The 12,003-nt window shown below is 46.7% G+C and overlaps 1 protein-coding gene across 2 annotated transcripts in view; it reads left to right on the top strand.

Moving 5' to 3' along the window:
* CDS2 (CDP-diacylglycerol synthase 2) overlaps positions 1-12,003 on the top strand; it is a 65,684-nt gene that overhangs the window by 39,943 nt on the left and 13,738 nt on the right. The window contains exons 2-6 of one of the 2 annotated variants that reach the window (XM_024764222.1): positions 5,063-5,199; positions 6,483-6,579; positions 7,338-7,435; positions 9,497-9,636; positions 11,329-11,387. In XM_024764222.1, the coding sequence (XP_024619990.1) occupies positions 5,063-5,199; positions 6,483-6,579; positions 7,338-7,435; positions 9,497-9,636; positions 11,329-11,387 (531 nt within the window). The remainder of the gene's footprint in view (positions 1-5,062; positions 5,200-6,482; positions 6,580-7,337; positions 7,436-9,496; positions 9,637-11,328; positions 11,388-12,003) is intronic. The other variant, XM_024764223.1, reaches the window with a different exon arrangement.

Raw genomic sequence — 12,003 nt, 5'->3', positions numbered from 1 at the left:
GATGGCAGGTATGATACTTAGTGGAAAGGTTAGGCTCAGCCTGAATGATTTTCCTCCAGGACAAGGTTTGTAATTTGCATCTAAAGCAGTACAAAAAATAGTTTGTGTAAGTTGTGAAGTCACTCATTAAATGAAACTTATGAGTTTTAATGCAGCTTAGTATTCTCTAAACTGCTTGGGTTCTCTCTAGGGTTTTCTAAGTAGATTATAACAGTGAAAATGAGTCCTACGGATGCTGTTCCGGACCAAGCCAGGTCCCTTCTCAGGCCAGGAAGCCAGACCTTGACCACAGGGACCTCCCCTCTCCCCACCATTACAGCTCCTTCTGGCCCTGCCTCGCTGCCTTCTCTTGCTTGTGTTGAAGGAAGCCTTCTGTGCTGTTTTGAGCCCTAGTTCATTGGTGCCTGGGCAGCTGTAGGAGGTTGAGGAACCCTGGTAGGCTGGTAGGGGAAGCCTTTCAGGCATGAGTTTCTCTAAGAATGTTGACAGGTCTGAGCCCTTGGTACCCAAGACTCTCCATGTGTCCCTCACCTGAAGTGCTTCTGCCTTTCCCTATAGAGTCTTAGTGAACCAGAAGGAAGGAGGCCTTAGAGATAACTTTTTTTTTTTCTTTTTAAAGCAATGCTCTTGTTTCCTGTTTACACCAGCACCACAACCCCCATGAGAAATGGCTGCTGGACTTTTGGAGGATGGGCGGTGACTGAGAGAGAATCTGAGAGACAAGGGTCTGCCCTACTCAGCCTCTGATCTGGGCCCTTGGGTTGAAAAGAAAGAAAGGAAGGAGGAGGGGATGCCTGGGAGCCGTGCTGAGACAGCTTGAAGCAGCAAGGCAGTCTTTCCCTGCCACTGTGTTCTGGCCCCAGAGCTACTGAGCTGAGTCCTCAGACCCACCAGTCAGCAGGGAGAGGGGATGAGAGTGGGCACTAGTCTGGCTCTGCTGCAAGGGCCACACGAGCTGGAAATCCAAGTGGGTTCTGTCATATGCTCAGTGCAAACAGACACTTTGGTCCATGGTAGTTTAAGTAGAATTAATTAGCTCATTAGTCCAACAAATCTTTGGGCGCCTGCTACGTTCCAGGCACTGCTCAGTGCGTGGGAATCAAGAAGACCACAGTCACTGACACACCACTGTGTCCAACATATATGTGATGCTTTTACCATGTGCCCCAGCTTGCACAGACTCACTCAGTTATATACCTGTGCTGATAGGTCCCTTATAAAGCATGCACAAGAAAGGAAAGCTGAATGAGCTAAATAGAAATAAGTCCTAATATTTCCTCCCACACCTCAGTGGACTGTGCTATATACATCCCACATCAGGGAGCACTGCCATGTACTGCTGCCTGTGTCTCAGACCTCCACCTTTCATGGGAGCTTTGAGGAGTGGATCATTTTTGAGTTGGGGCCGCCTGTTGGATGAATGGAAAACAGGAAACAGGAAGCAAGGCAGGCAGATGCTGAGCTCACAGAATTGATTAGCCCAGGGCCCCAGCAAAGCCTGATAACCACCATTCTTTCACCACTCTACCCTCCTTGGGAAGGGTGCCCAGGTTGCCTGGGGTAGGTGTTTAGGGTTCTTGGGCTCCTGTCGTGTGTGCCATGGTCAGCCTACTGGGGGGGTGGGTGTGGGTGTGGGTGCAGCAGGTGCCTGTTGCTATTCAGTCCCTTTATAGTTTTAATAGACTTTCACTGATGTTGCATTTGATCATCCCAACAACCGTCTGAGGTGGGGGGGGGGGTCCTTTCCCCAGTGGTAAGACCAGAGACTGGAGGCCTGTGCTGAGTGTCATGAGCACCAGGGCTGGGATTTGACTGGCTGCCGCCGCCACCTCCTGCAGAAAGTCTTCCGTAGCGTCTGCCTGTCTCACCATCCGCTGGAGGAGCAAACCAGTGAAGTGCTTGACATCTCTGACTCTTGGTCCTGCGTGTGCCACTTTCTGCTGGGTGAAAACTTGGGCTCCAGGTTTCTGCCTCCTTCTGGGCCCACTATGGAAGCTGCCGCCAGCATTTGCCTCCTCACTCGGGCATGAGCAGCCCAAGTGGAAGGCCCTGCCCGTGCATAGGGAGGAGCCAGAACGCTGCAGGATTCCAGGTTCTCCAAGGTTTCTGTTCATTGCCCTGCTTTCTAGACATCTCCACCTGGAGCCCAGAGAGCTGGCCGATTTGCCCCACCCTGATCCATGTCTTCCCAGGCTGTGCTCTATCCTCCCACACAGGAATTTGCCCTTCTGCCTTTTTTGGCTGTGTTTCAGCTTGTGGGAGAGTGGCTGCCTGTGTAGGTGTTTGTCTCCTGCTCTGAGGAGACCTCCAGGTAAGGGCTCTGAGGGTGCTTATTCAGGAGCCTGGAGTGAGCTACTTGCTTACAGGCAGGTGACACCTGGAAAGTTAATCTCCTTCAGGCTTGTTTCTTTAGGACGTTTACTTCATTTCTTAGTTGTTCATCCCAGGCCCCCTGATGTCTTGACAGTAACAACAGTCACAGCATCTTTGTAACATTTCTCTCTGTCCTTTTACTACTTTCTGCTTCAGGATACCTCTCTTCACTGCACTTCCTCCTAGCAAGGAAGGAGAGAAGTCGGATATGGCGATATCTGGGCTAACGTTCGTAAAAGGGCCTGCAAAGTCCATAGACTTAGTACCGAGCCGGAGGTCCCTGCCCCTGCCTTGCAGGGGCTCTGCCTGGGTTCCTTCCTGCCCTTCCTAGCCTGGGGAACCAGCAGCCTTTGTGAGTTTCCTTGACAACAGGATGGATAAGTTAAAAATAAACTGTGTTAGGGCTTGTGTGTGTGCACGCATGCATGCCTGTGTCCTCTCGCCTGCTGTGCTCACCTCAGCCCCTGTGGCTTCTAGATACTCCTGGAGAACATCTGTGGGAAGCCTTGGTGGGGCTCTGGTACTTGCATTTTGAAGCCCCTTGGCTGAGGGGTCAGATCTAGATAATCCCACAACATCGTTACCTCATATTCCTGATGGTAGCTGATGGGGAGAGGATGATAATGTTAACATGAAGAATGGAAAGCTGTTCCAAATGCCTGAGTCTTCACGCAGTCTCATCAGAGAGGAATAATCCCACATTATCCATGCATTTCAGAACCTTGTGGGGCAGTGGAATAGGCACAGCTCTGGGTGGGGGTTTGGTTAAATCTTTCTAGGGAACCCCTACCAGATAAGGAGGGTCCTTTCTGGGCTTCTTTTATTAGGTGAGGAAGCACAGTACAAGTCACTTGGGTGACTTGTCCAGAGCCACTGGCTAAGCATGGCGGAGGAAGGAGCACTCACCCCCATCATCGGAAATTGTGGCTTTCCCCCTCAGATCCTACGGAGGAGGCCACCTCCATAAGTTCTTTCTTTTTTAAATTGAAGTATAGTTGATTTACAATGTTGTGTTAATTTCTGCTGTACAGCAAAGTGCCTCCATAAGTTCTTTACCAAAGCTTGCTGTCTGTGTATCAGCAGTTCTGCACTAAAGCCTCTGTTTTGTGGTGTTATCACAGTTGTGAGTTAATTTAGAAACAGCTGTCTCTATGAGGGCAGGGGCAGCTTTACCACACCTGGAATTAATTCCTCTCTTCCTCCCACCATCCTTACATATATTTGTAAGTATTTTATGTAAGTATCTTTGTGCCGGGCATGAGGATATCCTGAGAAAAAGTTGTTATAATCCTTGTCTTTAGGGACCTTATGGTCAGTTGGGGCAGAAGACAGTTATAAAATCTCCCACCAAGTCCCCGTTGTGGCCAGTGCTGAGCCAGAGGGAGAAGGTCTGACTGTAGGAAAGGGAAGGACTGAGGTGGGGTGTGGGGGTTAGAGAAGGCTGGAGGAACAGGTTAGTGACACAAAGTACTTAAATCTGGAACGTATTTTTAAAAACTCCTACAAATCAATAAAAAGGAAAGCAAGAAAAGTCAGTAGAAAACTGGCCAATGACTTGACAGACACTTCACAGAAGACGATATCCAAATGGCCAAGAAACATGTGAAGGGATCCTCAGTTTCATATATTTATTAGTCATCAGGGAAATTCAAATTGTCCAATTTGAAGAAAGATATAAGTGTCTTTTTGTTTGCACATGTATGTAATGAAATCTTTGACACTTTGGTGAAACAACCTTTTGCCATTTTCAGTTTACTTTATTCTGAATCTCTTACTGAAGAATAAAACGGATTCCGAGATGCTTACATAAAAGGAAATCTAGTGGGGTGAACACACTGAAGTCAGAGACCTGGTTAGTAGGAGATTTGGGGCCAGCCATCGAATTTCTCAGAGCCCCTGTTTCTTCATTTGTAAACAGGGATCTTTCCGTCTTCCTTCCCTTCCTTCCAGAGCTGCTCAGATGTTCACAGGTGTGGGAGATGCTCTCAAAACTGTGAAGGGCTATTCAAATACTGTGTAGTATTGTTACTCTGATTCCAAGTGATTTGATTTCTCCTGCACCTCTTCTCACAGCAGCTATTCTAAATTCTCCTAAGAAATAAAAGCTCTGAGTAGAAGGATGGTCCCTAGGATGTAGAGCAGCCTGCTCCATGGTACTCTGGATGGAGAACCTGTTGTTGGCATGGCTCTGGTCCCTTCACACAGGCTGGGGAGCAGGGTGAGTTCCTGTGAGCATTTCCTTATGTGGCTGGGGTCTGGTGGCAACTCTGTGAGTGACATCAAAGTGTCTGCTGATGCCCAGGCCTGGTGGCTGGGAGAGGGCAGTGGTATACACCAGTCCTGGTGAAGCAGTGACTCGAGTTAGTGGTCCCATAGGGCTTTCACACTGAGTGGGGCTGGCCTCCTTATGGGGTGTTCTTGTGAAGTCTGGAAGTAACACCATGGACTTTGGGGAGCCCTGTTGCGGGGGGGGCAATAGCCTGAACACGCAGCTTTCCCCGAGAGAGCCTGGGCTGTCTTGGTGGTTCTGAGCATCCATAGCTTGTGGCAGAGCAGGGGCTGCTCCCTGTGTGACGTAGGTGTTGATGGAGAGGGGTTCTCAAAGGTGGATGGGTCTTTTTGGATGTCTACACCCAGTATCCTACTCAGCGCTTGTGACCTTTTCCTCTTCTGTTTTTCTGCTATGTAGGAGTTGGAGGCAGAAGCAAAGGCAGATGGAGAGACTGCATCGGACAGTGAGAGCCGAGTGGAAGCTGTCACCCTACCAACCTCTGTAGATGATACCCCAGAGGTCCTCAACAGGGCCCTTTCCAACTTGTCTTCAAGGTAGCTTGGCTTAATGATGCAAGTGCTTGCTGGGGTCTTGCACTGTCTCCAAGTGCCATGGAAGACCCGAAGCCCGTAGAGAGCCCACAGTGTTGTAGCAGGAGCCCACATCTGTTAGAATGTGAGGTTGCAGACCTGCCCGCTTTCATTGGCCACAGTCTCCCCTGCCTTTGCCTAGGGCTCCATTGAGTATCATCTAGTGTTTAACAGTGACTACGAGCGCCGCCTGGGTGGATCTGGCCTTGAAGGGTGCTCTAGGCTGTCTGGGAGGTGCTGTTTAAGGAGGAGGAGCGAGTGGACATGGGGGTGGTCACTGACACAGCATGTGAAGATGAATGATCCTTGGAATTTGTGACTAATGGGCAGGTTGCTTTACACTGAGGAGCCCAAGTTTCTAGTTAAGAGTTCAGTTTTCCCTCTCTCACACACATACATTGTGGACATTCCTTGAATTTTCCTATAAGAATTGAGAAACATCTCAACTTGGGTGAATTCAGGGTTAAAATTTTGGTCCCTTGAGATTCTAGTCCTTCCGATACCAGCTGCATGGGCAGATTAAAAAGGCAAACTATAAGACCCCAAAACATTATCTAAGAGTGTTCCTGGGCATGCCTCCCACACATTTGTCCCTTTGAAAGGCTGTATTGTGCAGTGGTTAAGGGCATGGGTTCTGGGGCCAGACTCCCAGGATTCAAATCTCAGCTTAAACACTTCACAGGTGTATGAACTGTGCATCCCTTTCTTCATCTGTTGTAAAAGCTAGTAGTGTTGAGGGTTGAATCAATTAATACATGTAAAGTCCTTATAGAAGTGCCAGGTACATACATATGATAGCTATTATTACCACTGTGTTTGATACTGTTATCGCCATAGCAATGCAGGGTCAGAGCAATGTAGGATTCTGCTGCAGGAAAAATGTTCATAGTTTTTTCCTCAGATAGAGAAGCCCATAGAAGCCGTCCAAGTAGATACAGAAGTAGAGGGCATTGTTCCCTCGGGTTTTTTGCCTGATTCCTTCGTTAAGACACAAGCTGGGTGTGTTTTTCTGTGGACCTTGGAGGACTTGCTGAGTTTAGCGTGGATGATGTGATGGCTCTGGCGGCTCTGCTCCTCCCAGCATGTGGCTACTGGGCTACTGCCTCTGTCAAGGTGAAGGACATACTCCTGGAAAGGATTGACCTCAGGGCCCTCTCAACCCAGGAAGAACCATCCCCCTTGGGTTTGTGCCTCAGTTCTTTCTGGGCCCCTGACATGTTTTCTCCTTCCCCTCCTCTCTAACTTAGATGGAAGAACTGGTGGGTGAGAGGCATCTTGACTTTGGCCATGATTGCATTTTTCTTCATCATCATTTACCTGGGACCAATGGTTTTAATGATGATTGTAAGTGCCATTTATATGCTGTTTTATAGTTTTGCCTTCACTTTTCCCTACAGGACTGGTCATTTTAAGTGCCAGGTGTTGGGTTGGTTCTGGGAATCACTTGGGGTCCAGGCTCTTCAGACCACATCTGCCTTAGAATAGCTGTGATTTCTCACCTTCCAGCGGCCAACTGGAGGGCCATTTGTGTGTGAATTAAGGATCACTTTAAAATTTGATTTTATTACTTCAGCTCTTTGATCAAACTGGGACCCTGGCTACGATTCTGTGTGACTCTTGGTTTTGTTTCTTGTTTTCCTGGAGTCTCCCTCCTAGGTTTTAGGACTTTTTTGTTAAGAAATCCCAGTCCACAGTACTTTGCTGTTAGTCTTCCCACTGTCATGGACAGGGTCAAATGACTAACAGATGAGTGCTGAGCAGAGCAGTTGGGACTTTTCAAGTATGTATTTCTATTCAAAGTCAAGAATGGAAGATATTGAGTCCCGAGGTGGGGGGGGGTGTTCTACAATAAAAAGTTAATTGAAGTTTCAGAAGCATATATTTATTGTGAGAAATTGCATCTACTCTGTGTGACTTAAAGGGCCTCACTACCCTGTGGGGTGGTGTGAGAGAGAAAGGAGGAGAGTGGAATCACTGAAGGACCGACATTGTTCTTAAATATAGTGGTTTTTCTTGAAGGCCCATGACCTGTTGGTTTCTGTTTCCAAAGATCATAAGAATTGGGGAGTTGACAAGTGTTCTAATTCTTTTGTGTCCTGCAGGTGATGTGTGTTCAGATTAAGTGTTTCCATGAGATTATCACTATTGGCTACAATGTCTACCACTCCTATGACCTGCCCTGGTTCAGAACCCTCAGCTGGTAAGCTCTTTAGCCCCACAGAAACCCTTAACAGATTTGGACAAGTGTTTTGTGGTAGGTATTTACAATCATGGTGGGAGGGAGGCTGTGATGGCCATGGACCTTCACAGTGCCTTTGAGACCCAAGTATTGCATAGGCCTGACTGTATGGTTGGCCTGTGAGGAGCGTTTGAGTAGTTACCCAGAGTCTGGACTCTTCCTCAGAAGAAACCAGACCAGCTGCATCTGTGACTGTGTTTGCATCAGTATTTGGATTCCTTAGACTCTGCACAATGGCCCCCCTTTTCTATATCAGTACATTTTTCATGCTCTAGTATCTCAGCATCCCACAAGAATCATCTGGGAGTTGTCAGTGCTGGTGTTGCTATCTCTGGAAGTTGACTTCCTCATCCTTAAAACAGATGGTTGAGACCTAGTCAGTGCTTTTCAAACTGTGGTTTTGGAGCCCTAGTTCCTCGGAGGCTCCTTGGGTGCCAGTGAGCAGGAGTGAGACTGAGTGCAGGGGATCGGGGCTCTTCAGAGGAACTCTGCTTTCTCCTCCTAGGAAGGGGCTTGGCTTTTATTTTTTTTTGGCCATGCCATGCTACATGCAAGATCTTAGTTCCCTGACCAGGGATTGAACCTGGGCCCTCGGCAGAGTCCTAACCGCTGGACCACCAGGGAATTCCGGGCTTGGCTGTCTTGAAGCAAAAACAGGATCAAAACCTATAGTACAGATGATGTCCGAGACCCCTTCCTGATCTGAAACTCGCTGCTGTATTGACCACACTCTTCTCAGGTGGTGACATGTGAGCAGAGTACTGTGTAGTCCTGAGAAGACTTCGGGCAAATACAGATTCTTCTCACCCTGCTGTGCTGGGTCTCGGGCATTGATTTCATTACTTACCAGGCCAGAGAGTAGTGTTTTGGGCCCCGGCAACTTGGTTATGGCCAAGGGAGTTGATGTGCTCGGACTTGGCCTGGACACATCCTCTGAGAGATGCTTCCTCGTCATCCAGCAGCACAAGCTGCCTCGCAGTCTCCACAGGGCCTGTGCTTGCCACCTGGGTTAAGACGTAGGTCTCTCTTGTGGGTCTTCTATAGCTGGAAAGCAATGTTATGAATTTTGTTAACATACTCAGGATGTCTAACCCCTGACTGTGGTCACTGTACAAAGGAAGTGTTTTTCACATAACAGAAAACAAACCCAGTATGGGAGTTCTTGAACTTCCACAATTAAAAAAAAAAAAAAAAGAAAAAATGGAAGAGAGAAGCTCTCCCCTCTCTTCTTTGTCTGGATCCTTGTTGAGTGTTTAGAGTGGGGCTGCTGGTTCCCATACTCAGAAACACCAGTGAGGCCGCAAAGGTATATGAGCCATGTCTTCTCCCTCCTCAGAGCTCCTTCCAGTAGAGGAGAGAGGTTATAAACAGATGAAGAGTTAGTGCTAGTGAAAGGTTTGTGTGTCAAAGCCAGGCATCAGAGAGGAAGACAGTCTGAAGCATAATTAATTGCTTAGTGGAAGGAGCAAATACTTTGTACTATAGAAATAAATGCAGGGGAGGCAGATATCATGTTAGGTCATGCAAGGTTTTTATGAAGAAAATGGTATTTGAGCAACGAGTGATAAACTGGGTAAGTGAAGAGGATGTTCCAGGCAGGGAAAAGAAGGGAACCAAGCAGGCAGGTGGCAAAGCCAGAGAAGTCCATTTTGATAGATGTGCAAGATTTGTGTCAGGAAGAGTGGATGTAAGGCTGCGGAGGCAGGATGAGGTGCCTTTCAGAGGGTTGTCTTACAGTTTGAGTGTTAAGTTAGGCCTGGTAATGCTACAGAAGGGGCAAAAACTTGAGTCCCAAGTTTATGATAAATGGAGAGTGAATGAAAGCCACAAATTTCTAGATAAACGTCTCACCTGCAGTGTCACCAGAGAACAGGGAATGGTGATCTACTTGTCCCTGTGTGAGCTGCCCCCGGGGGTCTTGGGGGTCAGGTGGACCTCTGGTCCTCGAAGCTTTCTAACAGCCTCGCTTTAAAGGAGAGGCCACATGTGCTCCCCTTGGCAGTGACCTGTATTCTTTTACAGGTACTTTCTACTGTGTGTAAATTATTTCTTCTATGGCGAAACAGTGACAGATTACTTCTTCACTCTGGTCCAGAGAGAGGAACCTTTGCGGATTCTCAGTAAATACCACCGGTTCATTTCCTTTACTCTCTATCTAACAGGTATGAGTCAAGCAGCTCACCAGTTGTGTATGTCTTGTTTTTGCATGTCTGCTGAGTTGGGGCATTTCTTGGTCAATGTAAGGTTTTGATGACATTAACTCTGACCACTTAGGGGAGCAGAGCTAAGGATTCTGCCTTACGTGAGCTGTAGCAGCTCTTTACTAAGAGAAATGAGACCAAGGGGCTTGTGTGGTTGTGGAGGCTGAGTTTATGCCACCTGTCCTTGTGTTCCAGCCTCTGTTGGAGGACTGCATAGCATGGTCTTGTCCTGACTGTCCTCTTGGCAGAGATTCTGCAGCGTGACTGAAACAAAAACCACCCAGGAACTTGTATATAAAAAGGGACATTGCATTGACATATACACTACTATATATAAAATAGATAACTAACAAGAACCTGCTGTATATATAGCACAGGGAACTCTATTCAGTTCTCTGTAATGACCTATATGGGAATAGCATCTAAAAAAGAGTGGATATGTGTATAATTGATTCACTTTGCTGTACAGCAGAAACTAACACACATTGTAAATCAACTATACTCCAATAAAAATTAATTTTGAAAAAAGGGACATTGCAGTATATTAGAAATTTTATTGATTTGGGTTTAAAAAGACCTGTGACTTCAAAGGAGCCAGGAGCTTACTCTTTGAATCTCAGTTAGCTCTTCTGTAATCTAAAGCTAAAACAGGAGCATTACTGTGAGGATTTGAACAGATACATTGCAACTTGACAAACAGTAAAGTGCTCTGTCAATCTAAACTCAGTTAAGACTGTACAGTAATGCTAGTAATGTGTTCTTCATAGTTACCCTAAAAGCCAGTTTGAGGCATATGAGAAATTTGTTCTGACCTAATAAGTTTCAGTCTTGCCTGTTGTTCATCAGCTTGATGGCAATACTCGGCTCCGTGAAAGACACCTGGCTATTAAAATATGAAGTCCACTTCTGAGAGGTTTGCTGTGTTGAGGATAGAGAGCATGCCTCAGAGCCTGGGAGCAGCCCCACAAAGGGAGGCCAGGGGTCTTGAATAGTGATGTGCTCTCTTCTGGGCAGGGCTGCTTTTGAGGGACTCAGCACACTTGTGGGTAAAATCCCTTTTCTTCCTGGAGAGTTCGGTCATATGGGTCAGTAGGAGAGAGATGCAAGGATGGCCTTGGCCCCATACCAGGTGGATCCCCCTTCTGCCTGTTGTTTAGGACAGAGGTTGGCAAACTTTTTCTTAAAAGGTCCAGATAATAAATACTATAGGCTTTGGGGGCTATAGGGTCTCTGTTGCAGCTCCTTATTTCTGCCATTGTAGCACAAAAGGAACCCTGGACAATATGTAAGCAAATAGGTATGGTTGTGTTCTAATAAAAGTTTGTTTATAAAAACAGGCAGCTGGCCTGACTGTTGTCGGCCCCTGCTCTAGGATCAAAACATTTCTATCTGGTGAACAGTGTCCTAAGTTGAGTGTAGTCTGCAAGATTTTAAAATATTGCCTTCCTTTAATTGTCTTGAAGGAGTCATTTTTTCCTTCTGACTGCTTATCTGGTTTTATTCCCTTGGGCTATGAATTTGTGCCCTGGTTGGTTAACTGCTGCCAGGAAATTAGCAAAGGACTGCTTAACCCAGCTAAAGGAAATGACTAGGACAAAGATAGATGCAGAATGTGATTCATTTTGCCCTTTCTCCTCCTCTTCCTCAAACTAGGATTCTGCATGTTTGTGCTGAGTCTGGTCAAGAAGCATTATCGACTGCAGTTCTACATGGTAAGGGAAATATGCGCATCAGTGTCCAAATTCTTGGCATAAGTGAAATTCTGTGGAAACTCCACAGGCCTCTCATCCTTTCAGTGATAAATCAAAACCCTGGAATGCAGTCTGTTTTTATTCATCTGGAACCTAGAGGATGAAGGAGGCATCCCTAGTGAAGTTTGGTGGCTCTTTATCCACCTAGACCCAATCGCTGTTATGTAATTTACACCCTAAGTAGTCTTTGCCCTCTGGACCTGAGGGTGGCCTCCAGGTAAGGCTCAAGGTGAAGCTTTAGGCATTGCCCATAGATATCCTGCCTGCTATATCACTCCCTTAACCTAAAAACATCCCCTCTCTGAGTGTCCTAAGCACTCAATAAATACTTACTAAGAAAATGAGAAGTACCCAGGCTTTTGGAGCATAGAAGGACTAACTAATGGGCCATATGGGCCCTCCTTTTGATGGCAACTGTAGCTGGGGAACATAGTTCTTCCCAGAGGCCTGTTCTATACCTTTTTCACTTCCCGTAAGGCAGGTACAGAAGCAGATATCTTTCCTACCTGTTTCTAAGCAATTTTCTATTTGGTATTAACGGTTATTTGAAGTTCCTTTCAAGCTAAACTGTTAGGTA

Source organism: Neophocaena asiaeorientalis, unplaced genomic scaffold, assembly GCF_003031525.2.
Source record: "Neophocaena asiaeorientalis asiaeorientalis breed wild unplaced genomic scaffold, Neophocaena_asiaeorientalis_V1.1 scaffold400, whole genome shotgun sequence".
Taxonomy (NCBI): Eukaryota; Metazoa; Chordata; class Mammalia; order Artiodactyla; family Phocoenidae; genus Neophocaena; species Neophocaena asiaeorientalis.
Note: the sequence above shows the minus strand (reverse complement) of the source record. Positions and strands in the feature narration are given on the sequence as shown.